Source organism: Lonchura striata, chromosome 19, assembly GCF_046129695.1.
Source record: "Lonchura striata isolate bLonStr1 chromosome 19, bLonStr1.mat, whole genome shotgun sequence".
NCBI classification, from domain to species: domain Eukaryota; kingdom Metazoa; phylum Chordata; class Aves; order Passeriformes; family Estrildidae; genus Lonchura; species Lonchura striata.
In genome coordinates, this window is record NC_134621.1 from 7,135,461 (window position 1) to 7,160,414 (window position 24,954).

The window sequence follows — 24,954 nt, forward strand, 5'->3', positions numbered from 1 at the left end:
CCTGCATTCGCATTAAAACCATCCAGTAGATGGGGCCACAGAGTTGCACAAACCACAAAAGAAAGTAAAATTAATTCATCCTAAGAAAAACTCTCCTAGTGCAAATAGAGCTTGTTAATCCATTAAATTCTAATGTCAGGCAAATAATTTATTTGCTTACATCGTGTCTTGACTGTATGACTCATTAAGCTCTACTCAAAGGCTAGTTAATATGATTCAGTTTGATACTGAAATAATTACAGCTGTCAGCCAACAAAAATTACAGCTGAGATCTTAATTTTCATTCATCGTTTGTTCCCAAGTATTGTACAGGTGTGAGATAGGCTTGTGATGAAGCGACACAATGGAAGTCATTGACAGTAATTGTAGCAAGAACGTCCCACACGTGGAAAGGTGTGTGTTACAGGAGGTTCCTGCAGGACACAAAGAGGGTGACTTTATCAATGGAACTTGGAGGCGCCGTTGGGAATCTTTCCCGTTTCTCTGAGATCTTTGCTCGTATTCTTTTCACATGTGCGGATCAGGGAAGAACGTGGGGGTTTGGAAGCGCCTGTCGGGAGGCTGAGGGGCAGCCCCGGGGCTGAGCAGCGGTGGTGCAGAGGCCGAACCCGGGTCTGCACATGGGGCGGTGCAGAGGTTGAACCCGGGTCTGCACATGGGGCGGTGCAGAGGTTGAACCGGGGTCTGCACATGGGGCGATGCAGATGTTGAACCCGGGTCTGCACATGGGGCGGTGTAGAGGTTGAACCGGGGTCTGCACATGGGGCGATGCAGATGTTGAACCCGGGTCTGCACATGGGGCGGTGCAGAGGTTGAACCGGGGTCTGCACATGGGGCGATGAAGAGGTTGAACCCGGGTCTGCACATGTGGCGGTGCAGAGGTTGAACCCGGGTCTGCACATGGGGCGGTGCAGATGTTGAACCCGGGTCTGCACATGGGGCGGTGCAGAGGCCGAACCCGGGTCTGCACATGGGGCGATGCAGATGTTGAACCCGGGTCTGCACATGGGGCGATGCAGAGGTTGAACCGGGGTCTGCACATGGGGCGGTGCAGAGGTTGAACCCGGGTCTGCACATGGGGCGGTGCAGAGGTTGAACCCGGGTCTGCACATGGGGCGGTGCAGAGGTTGAACCCGGGTCTGCACATGGGGCGGTGCAGAGGTTGAACCCGGGTCTGCACATGGGGCGGTGCAGAGGTTGAACCCGGGTCTGCACATGGGGCGGTGCAGAGGCCGAACCCGGGTCTGCACATGGGGCGGTGCAGAGGTTGAACCGGGGTCTGCACATGAGGAGGGTGAAGGGGCCGAACCCGGGTCTGCACATGGGGCGGTGCAGAGGTTGAACCCGGGTCTGCACGTGGGGCGGTGCAGAGGTTGAACCCGGGTCTGCACGTGGGGCGATGCAGAGGTTGAACCCGGGTCTGCACATGGGGCGCAGCGAGGTGCGGGCACCAGAAGCGGCTCTGAGCGCGTTCCTGAGCTTCGCCTCACCGAAAACCAAATTCCTCGTGGAGTCAGCCGTGCAATCCCACCTGGGAGCCGGCTGAGCCACCGCTGCCGATGAGCGGGGGGCTCGCAGGTTAAATCCTGCGCACGGGGCAGGAGAATGAGCCCGTGGCTGCGTGCCCCGGGGAGGACAGGCGCTGCTTTAGGTCCAGCCGGGGTGAGGGGCGCGGCGTTGGCCCCGGGTCGCCCGAGGGCAGGGCGACATCGAGAGCCGGCGTAGGGCGCTGATGTGAAGGACGGCTTGGGTTCCGAGGGAAGGCTGTGCCTGAGGGCTGCCGGGGGCAGCGCTGCCAGGGATGCCGGGCTGGCTCCCGTCCCGGGGGAGGCCCGGGCGGGAGCCGGCCCCGCTGCGGGGCGGTGCCCGGGCCGGAGGGGCCGCGGCGGCACCTGGAGCGGCTCCGCCCGGGCCGGGGAGGGAGCGGCCGGGTCGGGGCGGCCGCAGAGCCCGCGGGACGCTGCCGGCAGCGGGCATGGCGTTCGGGAAGGCTCCGAGGGACGCGTTCGGCACGGCCGTGGGCAGCCTGGTCGGTGAGTAGCCCGGAGCGGGGCCCCGCGCCGCCCCTCTGCCCCCGCCGGGCGCTGACCCTCGGCTCCCCTTGGCCTTGCAGAGCGGGCGACGCTCGGCTCGCTGCAGACGGAGGAGTGGGGACAGTTCCTGCACATCTGCGACCTGATCAACGCCACGGAGGAGGGGTGAGCGAGCGGCTCGGGGGCAGCGCGGCAGCGAGCGGCCGGCGTGGGAGCCGGTGTGGAGCGTCCCGAAACGAATAGCGCAGAGGGACAGCTTCGGTTCCGGGCAAAAGCTGTGCCTGCCGCGGGGCCACCAGGGCTTTTCGGGATTAGGCTCGGAGGTTCTTCCCCGTAGACACACGCTAGAGAAACTGGTGACAGAGATTTCTTCGCTAGAGAAACTGGTGACAAAGATTTCTTATCTGGGTCTGACGTGTTCTGTACAACCCGTACTGCTCGTCAGGCTGAAGGGCTGTCCCTGTGCTCTGCAAACCCACCTGGAAAAAGGCTCTGAGCACTTGGCTGCCCACAACACTATTTAAAACTCTGTAGGCTCTTCGCCTTGGAGCTCCCTCCCCACCGTGCGGGGTCTCCGGCGGGCTGTGCCGCAGCCGGGGTGGAGGCTGAAGGTGGGCTGGGATCCTGCGGTGGGGTCCATCCCTTCCAGGTGTGCTCCCAGGACTGAGCTGGTCTCTAGCACCGGACGGCCACGTCCAGGCTTGCTCAGCCACTTGCTGCTCTGAACTTCCTTGTTTCCACCTGTTAAAGGGGAAAAAAGGAAACTTGTTCTCATGCAAGATCTGCTTCAGAATTGCATTGCAGGAACTCATTCTAGCAGTGGCATATTTTAATACTAGCTAAAGAGTTTTCTCCAGAGCAATGAGGTATTGTTTACTTTCTGCACAGGTGTCTTTTTTAATGTATCAACTTTTCTTTCCTTGTTTTGGACTCCTCTCACCCGTAGTTCTTAGTGCTTGAAAGGTCAGTAATAATGACTTCCTTCTGGTTATTACCATAAGCAACAACACGCTCTGGCCTTCAGTGTTAGTTTTTATGTAAAGTTTCCATGCAACCGAGCCATTTTTTAATAAACTGTTTCCTTTTGTGCACAGCTTAGGCTTGCAGGGGAGTTCCTTGTAACTTCCTCCTAGGCAGCTACTACTAGTCACAGTCTGTAACAGGATAGTAGGAGCAGCAGAACTGCTGCATCTAATTAGGGAAATGGTTATTTTAATGCAATATCCAGCCCCTGTCCAGAGCATTTCCAGATGCTTCAGTGAGGGAAGCAAGCAGGAGTGGGATTATAGTACAGCTCTCTGCAAGGGAAACTTCTCCACTCCTGTGCCTCCATCTATCACTTGATGCTCTACTGATGTGCCTGGGTATGATGCATGATTAAGAAAAATAGAGACATGTCTCTTGGTTTGTTTTTTCTCTTTTTCTCATGAAGTATAGCACTTCAGACAAAGAGATGCAGTAATGGTAAACACCCACTTAATTTCACTGACTTTGAAATTATTTCAACAAAGATTACTTTTTATTTTTTTAGTGAAACATTGTATTTGGGCCTCTTGCTCCATCTTAGATTCTAGAGAGATCCTAAAGAGACGTTAGGACATCTTGTTTATGTTGATCATGAGTGTTGGGCTGGCCCTAATAATTGTACACTATAGGTAGTCCATATTGATGAGGCAAAACTGCTTCCCACATGTGATAACCTCGATACCATCTTCCACCCTTTTCCTCCTACACAGATAGTTAAAAGATACGGGGAGTATATATAGAAATGAAAATGGATGGGTTAGAAATGCCCCTATCTCTGGGCTGGAGTGGGTTGTCCATCCGTGGTAGTTACTCAGATGAGTTAAGTGCATCCTGCAATTATAAGATTGGAAGCTACCCATGACACCCCTACTCCTGACAACACTCCCAGGAGAATATTTTCTAATTGCATCATACAGGCAAACTGCCAGTCAACTCTTGCTACATCTGGCAATTGATATTTCCTTTCATGGCAATAAAAGCTAGATAAGTAATTCTGTTCTAAAACAGTGGAAAATGTAATTTTGGAGCAGCTTTTGCAGAGGAGAATAACTTCATTTCTCTGCACAAGTCTCTGGAGTAATGCACAGTCTGCTGTAACAAACCTGATTCACTGCTTTGTTGCTCTAGTTCAGTGCTGAAGAGATTTTGCTGAAATCAGTTGGGCAATTGCTCTGGTTTTATGTGGGTGTAAACATGGGGTGGATTTAGTCTTGTATCTCAGGCTGATATTTTTGGTTCTTGGATGAAGTTATGAACTAGAAAATTTCACTGGTAACTTTTCCTCTTTCATTTCTTGTCACAGACCTAAAGATGCAGTTAAAGCACTGAAGAAGAAGCTTTCAAAAAACTGTAACCACAAGGAGATCAGGCTTACCTTGTCTGTAAGTACAGCTATATTTATATTAATTAGACACTAAGAAGGCAAACAGTCTAAACGATAAGGTGGCATGCAAATTATCCCTGACACAACTCTCCAGGATGTTTTCAGTCTTTGTTGTTTGTGTGCACAGCACTGCCACAGTGCAGATCAAATGGTTTGCTGGCATTCCATGGACTCCTGGATGATGCAAATTCTGGTGGTGAGGGGGGCTAGGGGGATGGGTGGGGAGGTGACTTGTTCTATGTAAAAGTAGGATAGTTCTTATTTGCTCCAGCGACTGTCCTGTGAGAGCCCCACCTGTTTGTGAAAGACACGGAGGTTAGGATATTACATAAAAGCTACATTTGACCATTCTATTACTCACCTTGTGGTGCTGATCTTAGTCAAACTAAGCACGGTGTGCAGCATTGGTGGAATGTCTGATACGTGCTTGGTAAAAGGAAATGTTATCACAAATAAATGATAAACTTGAAGGAAAAGGTGGGTTACATAAGGGAGCAAGAGGCAGAGTGAGCTGTGTGAATTTCAGATGTTATGGCTAAAGGTTGGAGTGTCTGGGAATATCCTTACTTGACATGTGGTCTCTAGAATCTGACAGTGTTCCTGAACTGCCCCAGGGTTTGGGGAGCTGTTGTGATTTCAGCCAATTTAAGATTTACTTGTTAATGCAGGAAGTTCTAATACTGTCCTAAGTCCTGAATTTCTGACTTGAATTACTCTTGACTACCAGTGGTTCTACTATGACAAGAGTAATATCTTTTGCATTTTAAGTTCTTGAGAATTAATTTTTCGTTAATCGGCTAAAAGTATTTTCTTCACCATTTCCTTTTTTGAGGTTTTAGTGGCCTATCTGCATCACTTGAAGTACTGTTACTCATGGGTTTGGTATTTGTTGTGCAAAATCATAATCTATGTCAAGATGTGCTGAGAAGTGATTAAAGAAGATGGGTTATGGATAGTGCCAAATTGTAGGTTGCTTAGCAATTGCCCAAGTGTCTCGCGACAAGTTCGAGATGCAGATAATCATTAAACGTGTCAATACAGACCTTCAGCTCACTCTGTTTCCGCACTGGCTTCCTCCTCCACTGTCTCATGAGTCACGTTTTTGTGTGTTTTGTGTGTTTGCATAATGAGAACACTGGCTTTCCACTGTACCTGCAATCCCTGTATCCGGCGTGTCTCCTGCAGCCCTGGTGCAGCAGGGTCCTGTTGTGATTATCTGACACAGTCTCTGCTGATAACCCCGGGTTTAGGTTTGGGAGCTGTTCCTTGAGTATTTACAGTGCAGGTATACCCAAGGTGACACTATAGCTTAGCTTTTGAGTATATAAAAGTGGGGGAAGGATCTTGTTCCAGGTCTATCCATGGAAGAACTTTATCACACTGACCTGGAAGCTCATTGTGTTGCAGAGGGAGCATGCAGCAGGTTCAGCTGGGAGTGCAATTCCTGTCCTGTACCAACCCCTTTCTCTGTCCTCACCCACTCCCATGCACACCTGTAACTCACCTGCCAGGCAGTCACATCCTCTTGGCCCAGCTGCTGTTTTCTGTTTGCAGAGATCTTATCCCTGTATTCCTCTTTTTTTTTTCCTTTTTTCTAAGTTTAAATAAGTTCCAGTCTTTCCTCTAACTCTTTCTAGCTTTAGTTCTTGCATAAGATCTTTTATACTTTGCCTCTCCTTCTGCCTCTGGCTTTTTTCCTTTTTCTTTTTTTTTTTTTTTACCAGTACTGCCATAATTTTAGCATGTGTGAAATCTTTCCTTTGATGACCTCATTGCTGGCCATGTGTGGTTTTTACCTTTCCCACATCACTCTTCCTATGTGCTGTGTCTTCTGTTTTTATCTTCTTAATTGCCTTAATGTAATTGTTCCTGTGTTCCATTTTGAAATGCTTAGATGACAACAGCAACTAATTGAAAATGGAAAAAAAGAAATAATTTTCAATCCCTGAAACACAAGCCCTTCCCTCCCTGTGGAACTCTCATCTTTTAAAAATTCTTTTTCTCACAGAGTTTTGCAAAAATAAGGGTTCTTTTTGGATGAACTGTTATTGCCTGTATTTCTTACAGTAAGTGTGGTCCTCTAGCTTTTGAGACTCTACATAAGATTCTCTCCTACCTACATTTGATAAAACTAAGAAGTTTCTACAAATCTCATTTCTTAGAAGTGCACTTTGATCCACTTCTATCTATTTAACCTTGACATCCTTGAATTTAGTATTTCTAATGAAGCTGCTTAAGGAGCTCATTCCCAGAGGATGCACACTGAGTGGAGTTTGGAAATCTTCATGGAAGCAGTTCAGCTGCACACGTTAGCCCTGATTCTGTTACTGGGATGTGTTAAATCTCAGCAGTGTGCTCCTCCTCCTCGCTCTTGGGTGATGCTTTATTTACTTGGAGGAAGAAGGCTGAGTGCCAGCTGGATAATGTGCTGGCTGTAGCTTGGCTTCAGGTGCTCTGAGCTGCTGAAGTTTCTGTGAAGTCACGAGGATGGAGGTGTTTGTGTCAGGCCATGGAATTGCCTCGTTCCCAGTCTTTGATAACACCGAGAGATCAGGGCTGGCACTGCCGGTTGTGCAATCAGAGTGAAGAGGATCAGAACTGTCAGGCAGGAATCCAACAGACTGTGTGTGTGTTACTTGACTTTTTATTGCTGGTAGATTTTAGATACATAAATTCAGTTTGGTTAATGAGTACTGAGACAGCTGTTCAGTCACCTGCACAGAGCAGCCTTGGTTTTGTAAAGCTTTGTTTGCTGTAGTGCCCCAGTTCCAATCCCTGTCAGGGCTCAGGAGCTGAACAGCTCATGGGGAAATTGTTCATTGAATGTATCCCTCTCACTCTTGCATTCAAAGCAGTGGGCAGAAATTTAAGATTAAATTACTGTTTCACCTGTGTATTACATTGTTGGGAAATATTTTAAAGGAAGTCATTTTCCCAGAGAAATTGTAGATGCCCCATCCCTGGAAATGTTCAAGTCCAGGTTGGATGGGGCTCTTAGCAACCTGATCTAGTGAATGGCAGGGGAATTGGAACTATTTGATCCTGAAGGTCCCTTCCAACATAAGCCTTTCTATAATTGCCTATAATTAAATTTTGACAGGTATTTTTTCCTAAGAATATTTCCTTTTTCCCTTTTAATCGTAATTTTTCTGATGCAGAAAAAATTTTGCATGGTATATGTGGCCTTTAGATTTTAGTTTGTTAAATTGACATTTCACAAAACATCTAAAGGCTTTTTAAAGGATCTAAAAAACAAAAGCATGAGAGAGTCCTCCAACTCCTCAATTTAAAAAGTGTTACTCTATTTTTGTTATATTTTATGGTATGTGCTGATAAAGAAGAGGACATCAAGTGGGAACCAAAGAAATCCAAATCTCAGTGTTTGAAATGTGAAATCTGCAAAAATCAAGACTTTAGAAAATTCAGTGTTTTTGAAATGCTGCACATTGACCAAGTGTACCAAACTCCTTCACTGTAATAGGTGAGTGGCATCTGAAGGAGCTGCTCATTCCGGTTTGGTTTAAATGCTGGCCTTGGAAAGAGCATATTGCAGTTCCAAACCCCAGCTGGGCAGGCATCAGGATGTGTTGAGCAGAGTGTAATCCTGGAGATGGATTAATGGCTTGTTCCCCTTGAGTCAGAAATGTGAAGAAGCAGGCTGTTCATCTGGGTTTTCTTGCAGCCACCTCAGCTCTGAGAAGTTCCCTCACAAGCTGCACCCATTGCTCAGCTTTGTGGACCAAACCTGGCTGCTTCAGATGTGCAGTGGGTCCTGAAATCTGAGCGAGGGCTCCGTTGATAAGGAACATTCCTGACTTTGCTATACTCACCATCTTCTCCCATTTCTTGTTGCTGCTTCACAGTTTAGCTTCACCTCTCTGTAGATGCTTTTTATCCTTTTAGTTCTGTGATTCAGTCCTGTAACCAGAAGCCTTGGGTTACACAGTTTGCATCTTTTGCTGAGTGCAGATCTCTGGGATCAGTTATCCTGGAACACAGCAGCTCTGTCAGTTCCAGCACTTCTCACATCCTGTTTGCCACTGACAGGAAGTTTAATGGTTTGATTGAAGTTAATTTGCCAGTTTTGTTATTAAAATGTGTTTCTGTTTTGTGCTGTCTGGGGCAGTGGTTGGCTTGGCCAGCTTGGATCTCTTCCTTCCAGTGGAAGTGCTTGGGACTATGAAATCCTATTTGCACGATAAATACCCATATTGAAATTCTAATGAAAAGTGTTATTAGCATGAAAGTGGCTTGTTCATGAATAGTCCAGTTAAAAATAATTGAGTCAAATTCTTCTATTTCTTATACCAGCTTAGTTTTACCCTGAGTGGGCTGGACTGGCATGATTGAGTGGAGGATCCAGACCATTAGTTCAGTACTTTCATTCAGTGAGTAAATACTCAGTCCCCTAAGTAGGGAATTAATAATAGGGAGTAGTATAACAAGTTTCCCATGCACTGGGTTGAAAATATTTTACACAAAGTATCTTTGAAGTACTGCGCAGGCAAATGACTTGGCTTATTAGCATATGTTTCATGTACTCTCTATGAAAAGTAATGTTTTGAGCCAAGATGTTTTTGTAATTATCTTTCAGTTAGCTTTTTGCACAGCAGTCTGTCAGTGTCTCTTTGTTTTACCCTGTTTTTGTTTTGGCAATATATCTTCTTCCAGTCTTCTTCTGTTCTCCTGTAAGTTCCTGATCACACTGGGAGAAAAATCCCTGAGTCTTGGGGCTAAAAAATGAGTTACTAACATGATTTCACTTAGTCAAATGTAGTCTGCTCTGAATAGGAAAGTATGCTTAACCTACTTTTATCAAGATCACCATATCATCCCTTTAAATACATGTATCCTTTTGAGAATATGTTCTGTCTGTGACATGATTCAGGGGAAGTTTTGTCTCAAAACCCATGAAATTTTGCAGCCTTTTGTAAATGTCAGCCCTTTCCTTTCACTTTTTTGTCTTCCATCCTTGGGAGGGAAAATGAAGCTGCAATTGTAGAGAAAGAAGCACAAGAATGACAATCTTTCCCTGTGTGGGTCATCATCCATCTTCACATTTGGGCCAGGCCAGATGAGTTCTGTTCCTGATTCTGCACCTAATCTGATTGATCTCAGTTTCCTCTCAAGTCCCAGGTGACTGGCATGTAATGGCAGCTTTTGACATCTCTTCTGCAAAATGCGAATTGTAATCAGCCACCTCCAGATGTACAAGGGAGAAAGAAGTATTATGTCCTTTCCACGTCCTGCTGTGTTTGATAGGGCAGGCACAGTGCTTGCAGAGATCCTTCTCTAAGCATTTGAAGCATGGTTTTGGAAGTAGACTTCCCTCATGAAGATGAATCTGAGAATTGGAACATTTCAGCTCATCTGGTTCAAATCAATGTGACCTTTGAAAGACGTGGAGAATTTGTGTTCCAAGTTGGTGAATTTGTTCTTTCCTATTTTATCATTAGTCTCTCACTTACAGGGCAGATTAGAGGACAGGCATTTAGTAATCTGATTTTCTTCTCTTGCAGAGCTCTTCAGAATCTGTCAGACCAGGGTACCTATGTGCTAGGCAGTGAATTAATTCTATTGCTGAACCTGCACAAGTAATTTTTTTAAGATTTCCTGCTGTTAAGGTACCATGTGTTCAGTGAGTGCTGTGACATAGCAGCAAGTGTGACCATGCTTCTCTGTTAAAAATAGTGTCACTGTGGCTGGCACAGCTTCTTTGGACTGTGCAGGTATAACAGAGCACACAGGGAGCTGCTGTTTCCCTGAAGTGACCTCATCAGGCATACTGATAAGCAGTTCATATCCTACTCTTCCCTCTAACTCCTTGAAACAAATTAAACAAAAAGAAAAAAAAAAAAAAAAGTTGTCAAGTTGTGAGTTTCCCCCCACCATTCTTTGTGTAATCAAAGGTTTTTTGTGTGTGCAGCTGCTAGAGATGTGTATGGAGAACTGTGGCCCAAGGTTCCAGTCTTTAGTTGTGAAGAAGGATTTCTGCAAAGACAAGCTGGTGAAACTGCTGAACCCAAGATACAACCTGCCCATTGATATGCAGGAGAAAATCCTGACCTTTATTATGGTGAGTCTGGAGTACACTGTGAGTGTTTACAGTGTCTCTGCTGTGTGGTAAATGTTTAATTGTGTTTAAATCCTGGGAGCCTCTTCTGAAAGCAGAGCTTAACTTCAGAGCTGTTGTGGTTCCTGTTGCACTGAATGGAATTATCCAAAGTGGAATTTAGGTGTCTTTAGGACCACATGTTTTAAAAGCATTTGTCTGACCCCTGACTGGCCATTTCTGTGACTGTTACTGTTCCTGATATTTCAAAACCAGGTCTGGGCACGAGGTTTTCAAGGGATGGTGGATGTGAGCGAAGTAAAAGAAGTTTACCTAGAATTGCTGAAGAAAGGAGTGGAGTTTCCATCCTCTGACACCAGCAGTGTTGGATCTAAGGTGAGGATACACAAGGACACTTCAGAAATGGGATACGTTAATTTTATGGGACACAGAAGGTGTGTTTCATCTGGGTTTTTTTATTTAAATGCTTCAGGGCAGAATATGACCAAATTACTAAAGCACGTGAGCAGGAATCAGTTTCAGTTACAACAGCTAAGCTAACAACAAAGAAACCTGACCTATATAGTAGTTTATTTCATTTTCTAGTACAGATTCATGGATATGTTCTCAGAAATGAAGCATCTCTGTCTTGAGACTTTGGAAGATCTGTGCATGCTGTTTACTTCAAAATAAATGAGTGCTTAGTGCTCCAAACTTGTCAGCTTCTGAAAGCCTCAATAAAAATGAGTAAGATTTTCACAAAAACACATACTGTTGAGAATATGAGCATCATCTATCTTTAAGATTAAATGGAGAGATGTAGAAATCAATAAGAAAATATTATTGTCTGTGTATCTCTCCAGCTTTGCACAGTAAGAGTTATTTAAGTCTATGTCATAGGTAGTATTGTGTGGCATTTAGGACATTAACTATAACTATGCTTTGAACATTGTGCAGTAGCTGGAAATACAGTACATGGTTTAATGCCATTCTTTCTAGATTTCCTTTTCTTTTTAGATGAATTTTCACAAGAGCTTTGGGCAGTGTGAAAGCCATCCATCACTGCATGGAATCTTGCAGTTACAGAGTTTGATGTCTATAATTAGTGCAGACAGGAATAATTCAGATTTATCCTGAGTTTGATATTCTGGTTGAATAGTGGAGTGCGCAAAAGCCTATGTATTTAAAAGTTCTTAGAACAAGCTGTGTGAAGAATGCTCTCAATAGATACTAATTTTTTCCCTCGCCTAGTCCATTAGAGATTATTTTGTCTACATCATATACTTGCCAGTAAAAATCAGTGGCAAACCTTCTGTCTCTCTTAGCAGACCTGAACACAGTGTTTACCTTAATCTCCAGGAAGTTAAGGGTTTGTAGTGTGTTGTGCAGGCTGGAGTTTACATTGGAATTTTTTAGCAGTCAGTTCAGATGCAGTGCAGGTGAAGCTCTCTCAGGCTGTTTCTGCTTTTCAGTCCAGGTGACTTTTGCATTTTACCTTCTGCAGAGACCCAGACTCAGCCTTTCTGCTGCTTCCAAGTGTGATCACATTCCAAATTGTCCTTCATTGCAAAATTGCAGTGGCACTCTGGGAAGGACTCTTTGCTCTTAGATGGCTTAATTATTCCTTGCTAGCCTGTTCTTAAGGCATCCCCACTTCATCCTGTGATGGCGCTTATTTGCAAACCCTTTCTAAAAATATTTGATTTCCAAGCCTTATTTCATTACAAAATAGCCATTATATTTATTTTTGTAAATAGGAGCACAACGAATTCCTTGGGAGCAATGATTATGAGGAAGATCCTTCCCATTTGTGTAGTCTGAGAGATGTTCCTCTCTCAGCAGGATGCCTGCTGCAATTTTGTTCAACCCAAGCTCTGGTTTTTTTTGTGTTTTCACAGATTTCACCCCGGCCTTGTGCAAAGTCATCCCCATCCCCTGCCAGTCCTGCCAAACGTTCCTTGCTGCCTCTTCCCACGGGCCCAACGCTGTTGTTGACTCCGGAGCAGGTGCAGCACTGCAGGTTTAGGGGAGGGTGGGAGCACTGAAAAGTGCTGTGAATGTGAGCCTTGAGCAGCCTGGGTGCTCCTGGAGGGACCCTCAGTGCTGTGGGTTCCTGCTGGGTTTGTGGAGTTACTGCTCGAGTGTGTGGATATCTAATCACATCTTGCAGTGCTCTTATGCAAATTGATAAAAGCCTGTTCAGAGATAAGTGAGAAAGCCAAATTTATTTCACATAAGGCTTGTGTGAAGGGGTTGTTATAAAAAACAGGAAGGCAAGGACAGTTCTCTTGCATTCCTGCTTGCCCTGTATGTAACTAAAAGGAGGAACAGTAACATCAGTAAGAGGCATTAACTGTAAGGAAACAAATAGTGCTGTCAGGCTCGGATCTTAGTTTGAGTGCACATTTAAAAGCTGAACTAATTCTGTTAATTTCCATGGTGTGTTACCAAAGTAAAACAATGCTAATTAATAATAATGCATATTATACCTGATGGGAAAGTGTGTATTAGAGGTAAAAATTAATCTATTTTCTCTGTTCACCTACACAATATCCTCCTGTTGAATTCCAACAGATTGGGAAACTGTACAGTGAACTGGATATGGCAAAAATTAATGTGAGAGTGATGTCATCAATATTGAAAGAAAACGTTCCTGGCTCTGAAAATCCGGATGATATGAATCTTTTACAGGTACATGATAATTCATTGATAGGGCTATTGGTTTGGTTATAATTGTTTTTTAAAGTGTAACATCTTGACTTTTAACATTTGGATTCAGATTGACAAATGGAACCCAACAACAGGTTTCTATCTCTCATTTTCTTTCATTTCCTTCACCTTCCCTTTGACATCTTGATAGTCAGGAGAGGACAATACATCTTGCAATGCAAATTTAAGCTCTAGGGAATTCCAGTGGCAAAGGAATTTCATAATGGAGCGTTCTCTGTTGAGCATGTTCTGTCAAACAGCCCTGAGAACATTCCAGCTGGAGAATAGATGATGACACAGTGTCACTCTCACATCCATCCTGGAGTTTGCAGAGCTCTATTTATTATCACCAGTCCCTTGGGGGCAGACTGGGGGCCAGTGAAGAATATGAAGCATTGGCTTTATGTGTGTGACCTCAGAGATTGGGAGCTTGCTGTGCTGCAGAGGAATTCATGTGCTCTCCAAGTGTAGCCTGAAGGAAGTGTATTGCAATAGTCCAGTGATGCGACAGTGAACCTGTACATGCTCCTTCTGGGATATTATGCTTATTATTGTGCTTATGCTGTATTTTCCAGTTTAGCGATTAAAAGTACAGTATTACTTCAGCATTGCAATAGTAACCTATGTTAATGGAAGCTTTTTGGTTTCACGTTGTCTCTGAGAACTTAAAAAGCTACATCCTTCTGTTTCTAACCTTATCTCCAAACTGCTACAATGAGGAAGCATTTTTGGTAGTTTTGCAGCATTAAATGTTTTGAAGAACTGGTCTGATTTTTGCAAGCATTCAGTGTGCTCCTCCTCCACATCTACATCCACATGTAGAAATCTTCATGTGCAACAAACCCTTACTGGGTGCTGTTGAGAATACACTGGTTAATTATTCTTGACCACCTCTGTCCAGTTCATTACAAGGTTGGGAAACAGAAAAAGTTTGTCTTTTATTTCCTGTTACCTGCCATATCACTTCTGTATGTGGGTGCACAGATTCAGCTGCCCATGGTAAAGCAGTGGATTTGTACTGACACTCCCAGTAATAAAATTGTTGGCAAAAAGTTAAGGACAGGGTGTAGAGTTCCCATATGTAGGAGAGTGAATGAAAATTCATTCCTTTCACTGTTGTTTTTTCTGTTCTTTTCCCCCTGTGCACGGAGTGGTGTAAAACATCAGGCACAGCAAACCTATTCCTTGAACAACACTACCTGGAATGCTTGGATTAGACTTCTGTTGTCACAGAACAAAATCCTTTATAAAAGAGCTGCTTGTTTAGACTTTGAGTGAGTTGGAGACATTGATTTTAGTACTTCAGATTATCTGGAGTCCCTCAATAAAACTGTAACAAGGTGAACTTGATCAGTGTTTACAGTTCTTTATCTTCATTAGTGGCCAGGCTCCTCTCTTTCCCCACCCTGTTTTGGACAAGGTTTAAGATATCGTATTTCACTGGAAATAATGTGCTGGCCAATAACTGTAGTTAAAGAATAGTTCAGGATCAGCCAAGAAGAGTAATGAACTTTTGTACTGGATGGTGAATAGACATAATGAACAAATAGTGGATGGATGTGCAGGCATTTGGGTCCAGATCAGCAGCTGGTAAGAATTAGCATAAATGTACTGGAAGCACTGATGGCTGTTATTCCAGCTGCTACTCCATCATTGTAAAACTCCAGTTTTCAGGCCCAAAATGAGTATCTCAATTTCCTTCTCTATTGAGTATTGACACGTGCCAGTCTGCTTGTGTAATGGAGTCTTTAGAAATACACATTTTTTTAAATGCAGATCACGAAGTAAAGTGGAGTTGGGGAGATTTTAAATGTAATTAAAGACATTAGGGTGAACACATTTTTATGTGTTTTATCCTGAGCTGTGAAGGTACAGTACTGAAAAGTACAGCACTCTGCAATCCTGACACAGATTTAGCAAAGGGGTACAAATTTTGTGTTAAATAAATAATTGATTTATGTGAAGTACTGTGTTTTTTTGAGGAAAAATCAGATCACTTAGAATATCAAAGCAATTTCTGAATAGCAGTGTGCTAATAGAGTCATTTCCCCCTTCCTTTTTTTTTTTTCCCTTTGTTTCTTTAAGCCGACCCAGCCTGCATTTGCAAGTGTAGTATGAAGGAGAAAAAATGTTGGCTGAATTAAAGTTCCTGTTGCTAAAGAATTTGTTTCTTTGAACATGCAAAATCTGCAGAAGGGAGTAATGTAAACAGACTATCTTCCACTCTACCAGGCAATAATGCAAAATTCCGCTTAATAAACTCTCATAATTCTCCTATCTGCTGATTCTCTAAGGTTTGTGTTACTTTCTCAAAAATCCATAGATTGTTTATACAGACTTCCTACTTAAATGAATAGTTGGAGCTTGAGATTGTCACAGAGCACTTCTGACCTTTAGACTAATATTGTCTTTTCTTCAAGCAGGATTATGTCCAAGTATCCTGCTGAGTTTAATCAGCTTCAAGCAGGATCAAATCACATTGGCTCTACATCACCCAGAGGGGTCTCTGTTATTTTGCAATTTGTAATTTACGCTTTAGAGACACATATATCTTTAGAAATGAAGGTGGGTCGAGAGGTAGGGATTGTGTGGGAGTGATGTGGAGGTGGGAGTTGTGATCCTGCATTGCAGAGATCAAGGACATGGACATTGTTCTATTTGCAATGGCTGGTACCTCAGTGGTTTGTGTAAATTAAGAAATCTTTCCTGTGATTCTGCAGTGCTTGAGCATCTTGTCATTCATTTCCAGAAACACACTGAGAGACCACAGTTATGATTTTGAATTTTTTCTCCTTCCCTTGCCTCGGGCAGAAATTGTACAAGACCTGTCGGATGATGCAGGAGAGGATCATGGAATTGTTGGTGACAGTGGAGAATGAAGATGTGATTGTTGAACTAATACAAGTAAATGAAGATCTGAATAATGTCCTCCTGGGACATGAAAGGTAAGTGTGGGGCCTCTCTCCTCACATTTGGAATCCTGCCTGAATAAATACACTTAATGGAGAGATGGTCCCTATGCCTATTGTTGATCCTCCCCATGGAGACAGATTTTAAAATTCAGAAAAGAAATATGATTGCAGAGAGAAAAAATTCAGAAAAGAAATATGATTGCAGAAAGAGAAAATTATGTATTTGCTACCTCCTAAACGCCTCAGAAATGGTTCTGGAAAGTAGTTAGGAAACATTTGAGTGGTGTAAACTGAGTTAACTGCATGGGCAGGAAATCAGATGGAGGCACACAAGAATAATTTGGAATTTGACATCCCTTTTTGGCACAGTCCAGTGAATTTGTCAACAACTGCTACAAATCCTTTGGTGTTGGTGCTTATCTCTGTTACGTGTCCGTGTTTCCAGAATAGAATACTTACCCTTCTTCCTAAACAATTTTGACAGCTTTACTGCAAGAATTGGCCATAGAGCAGCCTTCTGCCTCATTGCATGCTTAGGAGAGTTGCTTGCTGTTCTCAGCTGGATTGAAACATACTGTTCTGCTTGTCTTACAGCAGAAAATGTTTCTTTCACACATGAAAGCACAGCAGTACTCCTGTTGACATCCTGGGTATTTGTCTGCTATGGCACTGGTAGCATGACTGGATGCTGGCAAAACTGAAATTAGTTTTCAGCTTAAAATTCTAGTGTTGTACCCCAAAATATCACATGAGTATACTTATGGAGAGTCTTCTGATTTAATAGGAGATACCCTTCCATCTTAAGAAGTTGATCTCTTCCATGGCTAAAAAGTGTTCAAGGAATCATTATGCACCAAGTGCAATTCTTCTGTATTAAATTTAGCAAATTTATAGAATTTAGTAATCTTTTCTTTTTAATCCTCTTCTGAATGCTGCACTGAAAACATCACTAATTCTTCTAAGTGTCAGGCATAAACTTTGGGCCTAATCATGACAATGTTAAGTTTTCATTTACTCTTAAGTCTTATCCACTGTAGTGTTGGTGGATTTTACAGCAGCTATCTTGAAAGAACTGTGTGCTCACTTCTTCCTTTAGGAGGTTTTTCCTTTAAAGAAGCAAAAAAATTAATTTTATTCAGCTTTTGTGTAAATCCTCTGAAGTCAGATGTGGACTTAGACTTTTGTTACAAGTGATGAATACTGGTGAAGCTGGGAACCTCAAACTGTGAATACAAGCTTGTGGATGTAATTCAACTCACTAAAAAATATGGTGATGGAAAGAATGATAATTTGGGCAGAAAACTACTGTATTCTAGTACTGTAAAGCTATGGTTTGTATGGTACAGGTCTTCCTGAGTGCAGATCCATTGCACTTCAGAGTGGATAAGTCTGAAAATGTATCTGGCTAGTTTTGTGTTGCATAAGATTTGTCCTTTGGATTTCCCTCTGAACAATGAGGTGTGTAAAGGGACAACTGATTTTAATGAGCTGTATCTGTTTCACACTGTGCATGTTGTTGGAGGATGAGTCTACTGCATTTTCTGTTTCTGATTATTAATGTAGAATCCAAATTAAATCCAGAGCAATCTCAACTGTGCAACCAAAGCTCATGTGTGTAACAGTGCCTCCCTCTAGTGTCTCTGCAGCTTCTTGGTTCTTCCTCGATTACAGATTTCTGCTCTACAGTTGGAAAGGTTTTTTTACTGCTGTTTCTTCATGCATCTGTACTCTTTTTCTGGGCCTGCCTAGTACAGTAACCCTGAATAGCAAATGCAGTTGGATAAACTGTCCATACAACTCAAGGCTCTTGGTCCTGAAACACAGTGACCTTCTAGATGCTCACTGTCACCTGTGTGGGTCTGCTCTGGACCCACAGTAGTGGGTGGTCCACTGTTATTATTCCTAGAATATACATATTTATGCAGGTAGGGGTTTTTTTGGGCTTTTTTTTTTCAATTTAAAAAAAAAAATATTGCAAAGGCCTGCACTAGTGGGAGGGCTGTGTGCCAGAACAGGTCCTGGGAGGGCGTGAGGGAATGCCCAGAGTTCTGAGGACAGAAGGCTTCCTGGAAGAAGTGTTCTGGTCAGGAGTTGGATTTGGCACAGTGGATGTTCACAGTTACCTGCTTGGTGTAAACAGAGCCAAACCACTGTCAGAGAAGCCTTGGTTTTGTTTAGGAGCAAGCAGATGGCTGTCTCCAAACAGGGGCCAGGAACAAACCAGCTGGTGTTGGTGTAGGAGATACCAGCACCACAGCCCTGGAATGGGAGTCAGGCTGCCCACAAAGCCAAGTGCCCCAGAGACAGCACCTGGAGTGCTTGTTTGGTGCTTCTGGAGTCTTTGGAGAATCACAAGTTGATTATAACTGGTTTCATATTCTTCTGAAGCACAGCACAGGAATGTAGGAATGAACATTTAACTCTGCACCTTCAACAGGTTCTCACGGAACAGAGTTCGTTTCCTGGAGAACCAGAGGATCCAGCGGGAGCGGGAGGAGGTAATTAAGGAGGAGCTGCTGAGCTGCAGGACTGCAAACATTCCTTTTGCTCTTCCTTGTGAAAAATACACTTCTGATGCATGCAGAATTTTATTCTCTAGGTGAAAGGTACAAGAGACAGCAGAGTAACACTACTCTTACTGATTCTTTTAAAGTCTCACTTGCAGAATTTCATGCAAACTCATGTACCTAAAGTAGCAAATAATGTCAAATGTAAGAGGGAAGCTTGGGCGTGAAAAATGAGGAGAGATTTATTCAAATGCTGATTTATTGCCTCTCCAGCTAAGCACAATTATCTGCCATGCAAAAAATGAGAAACCATAGGTTCTTTTCATTTGTTTCCTGTTAATGATCTAGAGACTGAAATACTGCTACACTTTGAGAATTCATTTCTTCTATTGATTTTTTTTTTCCTGAGTCAAAGCTTTTTCTGAATTGTGAATAATGGCTTGTAGCAAATCTTTAATGACTGTTCTTTATTGATTGATAATTATGGTTGTTAATTATATTGCCCAAAGTAGTTTTGCACATGTTTCACCTTCTTCTAAGCCATAATTGTGCAGTCATCTAGGACTCAGCATGAAAATGCATTGTGAATGCTGAAATACTGCTGCCAATTATTTAAAAAAAGTAGAAGTTGGTCTTGTTTTCCTTGAAAAGCCACTATTATTACATTCAGGTTATGTAGGTGGATGGTTTTCTTGATGGATCCACTGTTGGGTTAATTAATAATCCAAATGGTGCAGTCTGTGCATTTTTATATTATTAAGCAGACTGAGTTTAAAATGCATCATCTTTTATTTATTTATTTTTCATCTGATGTTACTAAACCTGTATGATTCAAGCATGTGGTTTTATTAAACCTTTGGCTGGCTATGTTTTTAATTCCAACACATTCACAGGAGAAAGGAAGGGAGCTTTTTTCTGTGTCCTAGAATTTTTTTTTTTTTTTTTTTTTGTGGTTTTGATTTTTTTTTTCCTATCCAAAAAGGGACTAGAAAAAATCAATCTCCTAAGAACATATAAAATTTCATTAACACAAGTAAGTAGCATGAAAAGAATTGTACCGGATTGATCAGAAAGTAAATATCAAACCTGTATCTAAACAAGTCAGAATGGCTTTATAGAATTTAGTCCTTTCTATTTTCTGGTTTATTTCAGAGCTGATTTTCTTTAGTTTTAGAAATTGATCTTTTCTGAAATGCAAATTTTGCTTCATTAGCTACATTTCACACACACAGAGTCCTGATCTTCTCTTATACTTAACCAGTTTTTAATATTAATATTTTTAAAGTTTGTGTTTTCTGAAAACAGCAGTTTGTTTAAAACTATGCAAGTTCTTTAAAAAAAAATGCAAGTTCTTTTAAAAAAAAAAAAAAAAAACACTGGGAAAAGCCCCACATAACTTATTTTTTTTCAAATGTTAAGCTGTACAGGAAACAGCCATCTGCTCCCTCAAGTGATCTCCTTGGCCTCTCCATCGATTCTCCATCTTCTATGTCTGCAGTGGTGCAAAGGGACCCTGCAGGATCTCCTTCAGGAGGTAAGTGGTGAAGGAAGTTCCCTTCCACTCTGATTCCCTAAAACCCACAAAAGCCTAGTGGAGGAATCAAGAAGTTCCTTGTAAGAAAGAAAGAAAAAAAAAGATACTCCTTAACTTTAAGGATGTTCCTTAAATTTTCTTGAAAGGAGAATTGAAATGTGTCCATAGAAACAATATTGTAAGGTATTGTAAGGTTGCCTGTAATTTTTTTACAATAATCTTTCTCCCCTTGTACATAGATTTGAGCAATAGAATATGCTCTGTTTTCTACTGCAGTGAGGCCTGTAAAACACTCTGGTAGCTGCTTGTTCTGTAGACTTGGCAGGAAGAAACAGGAGTTTTTCCAGGAGTGTTAGAAAGACTTGGCTTCAAGTACTCTGAATTACTATTTGCAGAAGCCCCTCCTCTACCTGCTTTAGGGATATCCATATACTAAAGCTAAAGGTGTGAATCTTCCCTGGGAATAAATCCCTAGATTTCCATTTTAATCCTTTACAAATAGCAACAAGAGTTTTAAGTGGTATTTATCATGTAGAGCTCTCCTGATGCTCTAAATATAGAGATAAATACCTTGGATCTAAGACTTTTCAGAGTGATTTAACCTTTGCCTTTCATGTGATAAACAGCAATCTACTTCAGACTGGCTGTATAGGCCTTCCAAACAAAAACTTTACTCTTTCAGTGTTCAAAGTACAAGTAGCTACTTTTGCATAATAATGTTTAAATTACCATTAATTATCACTTTGAATTTCAGATGGCCTATCTGCACACCCTGAAGATAAAACCAGGTCTCATCCATCAATTTACCCACAGCTGGATTCAGCAACTCCTACAAAAGCTCATCAGTCCCTGTGAGTAGTCTCTTACCAAGGAATGAGAATGGATAACAGATCCTTAGGGGTATTAGTGCTCTGTAACTCATCTAATGAATATAGGAATCTCCGAGGACACAGATTTACTGCTTTTACATATTAGTCCAGTAAAACAAGTGAAAATTCCCTCTGTGCTAGACATTGTTTAAGAGGGTTCAAAATACACTTGTGCCTGCATCACCGTTTTGTCATAGATAGACATAAATGTACCTGACTTTTGGCAGGGAAAGGGAGAAACATGAAACAGGTCAGGAAAAGAGTTCAAGACAGGGCAGGTGTCTTCATGATTCCTGTGCGTGGGACACTGGTCCATCTGCCCATGCTGCTCTCAGGTGTGTCACACAGGAAAGACAGACCAGCCAAAAAAATAATGGAACAATCAGAATAAAGAGTTTTGATCTTTTCTTACTTACATTCAATGTATTGCTCTCTCCTAGATTTGCAGCTGAAGCACAAAGCAATAGTTTAAGCAGCCCAGCTGAACACACGTATAGCAATGTGAACACGTATAGCAATGTGAGTAATACTTATGTTTGGGATGGTCATTCTTGTCTGGCAGCTGTCAAATGAGAATTTCTGGATTTACCCCAGCTGCAAAGATCTCTTCTGTAACCAGGTAACCAGGTTAACCAGGTCAACTCTCCTCTTTTGCTGCCACAGATCCTAATGTGGAAGCCTGTTTCCTTGGGTCCGGCACAATCCCAGGGGGATTTGCAGAAAGCTTTTGCTTTATTATTTGTATTTAACTTGTTGCTATGCAAAGCAAGTTGAGCTCTCCTCCTGTTGCCATGATGTTATTCTGGTGTACCTTCAATCTCAAATAAGATACTAAAAACAAACATATAAAAAGCCCCCAAAAAGCTCGAAGCCTTCATAAAAACACAGCCCACGAAAAAATCACTTAAACCCCAAGTACAGTGCAGGACAAATGTCATGCTGCAGAGAAACACCCATGACGGAAGGAATGGAAAGAGCCTGAAGGGACTTTGAGGTAATGTTATGAAGGCAGTGTCAAATGGAAAAGATGAGAAGCAGCTCCCAAACAAATATGGACAGTCCTTGTTTTAAACTGCAAATAAAAGCAAATGTTTGAATCTGTGTGGTGGAACAAGTCACACAGAAGTAAATTATGCACATGTGCTATAGAACAGTAAATGTTGCTTTGAAGGTTGTGTGGAGAATGAAGATTAATTGGGTTGCTAACTGTTGGCCATGGAATTTTACCTGCAGTAGTCGAGAGAGTTTAAAGATAAGTCAGCAATTATTTAAGTTAGGTCAAACCAGTTCTCACAGAACAATCTGTTTATGTATTGTTGTGCTTGATGTCCTTAGTTGACAACTCTTTTAAGCCCAGTGCCTCTGAACCCAATAAATCTGCAGGCTGGACAGACTGTGCCATCAAATGGACCATCACCAGCAGGTAATGAACACTGCAAATCACCTCTTTCGTGCTTCCTTTTCTTGTTAGAACTTAAGGCCTTTACATAATGGCTGTCAGTGGCTAGGAACAGCAACAAGCATTGACAAAATAATATTGCATGTGAATTCTATTACACATCTGTCCATTTTAGCATGTAAAGCAGCTGAATCAGTAGCAGATAATGTGCTACTTTCAGGAATACAGAAAAACATGCAGTAATTTTCGATCTGGATGTGTCTGTCTCTGTATTCTTCAGTTGCATCGAAGAACAAGTCCCAGTCACCTCATTACTATGAGATAATGGAATTTGATCCCTTGGCTCCCACTGAGTAAGTAACTTTTAAAATAGAAGTTTAAAATTCTGTGTTACCAAAAGGAAAATGGCTTTTTCTTCAGAGAGGAAAAACAGATCACTCTACTTAGGTTGGTAACTGACCAACTTCATCACTGATGTCAATGACAGTGGCTGCATTTTGTATGTTTTCTTCAAATATTTCTGGCATAACCAATTAAGGAATAAACTGTAGTGTTCTCATTAACTGGCATCTATAAAAGTGGAAGAGTAATGCTCTATCAAAATTACTGAAATCTTACCCAGTGATAAGAAAGTGAAGGAAATATATTCAGGGTCCTGCTGGAGGAAGCTGATTGAGCTTCAGCACAGGTAGTTCTGGAACAAGGTAACCAAAGGAATTCTTGCTTATAGCAATTCTGGGTTTTAAAGTGTTTTTCTACTGCATATGAAAAGAATCCTTAATTTAAACTACAAAAGGGAATGGATGCTGTGTCTCTCCAGAAGGCCAAAATAGTGAGACAGCAAACTAATACAAAACCTAACAGATGGCAGAATTCCCCTTTCTAACAGTAAATTGCAAAAAAAAAAAAAAAAAAAATTGAGCTATCTATACAAAACTTATTTCTAAGGAGCCACTGCATTTTGAGGTACGGAAATCTCAACAAGGGTTCTGTTGTTTTTTTTTTAATTAATGCAGTAAATGCAGAGTAGTGCACTTGCCATTTGTGTTTTGCAGTCCTGTTCCCAAATTGACAGCATCCAGAGGTTCCTCATTAAATGTACAATCAGATAAGCAGAGCAGGGTTGGTTCTTTGTTTCCATGGAAACCTGGGCATCCTGCAAGGGAAGCTACACTATAAACTTTGGGCAGGATTTCCCTGGTGCCATTTGTCAAAATGAAATGTGATGTAGGAGTCACCCTACTCCTTCTCTTTCAGAGCTATTTATGAAGAAATTGATGTTGTGCTGAAGACAGAAGTTAAAAAGAACACAGACTGAACGTGGGGGTGGAATCCTTTCCTGAACACTCTCCAGTGCTGGTCCTGTGCAGTGCTTCCTGTAACTACAAGTGAATAACAGAAGAGGTTTTGCATTTTGACACAATAATTAGTGTTGGAGTACTAAGCTGTGTGCAAGTTGAGGAGTTACTTGGCTCCACATCTTGACAATTTGTCCTAAATGTTCAGCTGTGTGTTCTTCAAGGTCACTTGCATTGCTATTTTAAATTATTTTGGGTGCCTGTAAAATGTGACTTCCAAATTCACCTGTGTCTGAAGTGACACTTGACACCTGGTACAAGTCTAAAAAGACACATTACATTCACAGAAACTGCAGAATCCAGTTTCTTTTGGCCTCAGTGCAATGTTAATCTCCCTAGAAATCTGTAAGGGGGTTTTGAGATATATTTCTTTTTCCTAAATTTGGCCTCTTAATAGATGTCTGAAGATGTGCAGTGTTACTTTCCTACATCCTTAATACAGATTTTTCCTTTATTACTTTCTTCCTAAAAACCCACAGTATAGTTGGGTTTTGTCTTGGAAAGAACCTAAGCTGGGACACAAAGTGCTGTCATCAATTTAACGGGGAAAAAAACTGCTTGTTCCTATGTTGTTGTTGTTTTTATTTACTCAGTAAATATTGGAGGGTGATCAATTGTTTCTTTCAGTATTCCTGCCCTGCAGATTGTTCTGGTGAAGGAAAAATTAATCATCTACAATGCAGATGAGCAATAGCTACCCATTTACTTTAATTAAGTAGTTCAATCCTGTTAATAACTGTTTTATCTTTTAATAAGTGCCTTATCTATTTTAATGCTGAATGTAAACTGTGCACTTTAACAGGTATAGTTCTCTTGAATTTATAGCTGATAACAAAATTTGAGAACTTAGTTCATGGTCATACCAGATAAGCTAATTTTTTGCATTTTAAGCATTCCTTATATTAACTGTTTAAGGATAAGAAGTTCTCAGCTGCTTTTGCAACTTTTGTAGCATAAAATTCCAAATAAAAGCAAATGCTTACTGAGAAGTAAACCCTCATTGCTTCCAAGTTTTTCTCTATTTGTGTATTCCCTGAAATATAAATGTGGGTAGCATTGGAAGTATTTTAGTATGAAATTGTGCAGTTTGCTGCAGGATCATTAGAACAACTTCCTTCTATCCAAAACACAACCTTGAAGAAGTCTGGGAGTTTTCTAAGTTGAGGTGAGA

General features: G+C 41.9%; 1 protein-coding gene across 1 annotated transcript; it reads left to right on the plus strand.

The window, feature by feature from the left end:
• Positions 1–1,919: 1,919 nt before the first annotated feature.
• On the plus strand, positions 1,920–24,783 carry TOM1L1 (target of myb1 like 1 membrane trafficking protein). The gene is made up of 15 exons (XM_077787371.1): positions 1,920–2,033; positions 2,114–2,198; positions 4,363–4,441; positions 10,370–10,519; positions 10,772–10,891; positions 12,394–12,501; positions 13,070–13,186; positions 16,016–16,149; positions 18,554–18,614; positions 20,043–20,157; positions 20,912–21,008; positions 21,467–21,545; positions 22,362–22,449; positions 22,706–22,778; positions 23,683–24,783. Exons 1-15 carry the CDS (start codon positions 1,976–1,978, stop codon positions 23,741–23,743), a joined length of 1,425 nt encoding a protein of 474 aa, XP_077643497.1. The 5' UTR covers positions 1,920–1,975; the 3' UTR covers positions 23,744–24,783.
• The last annotated feature ends 171 nt before the right edge of the window (positions 24,784–24,954 follow it).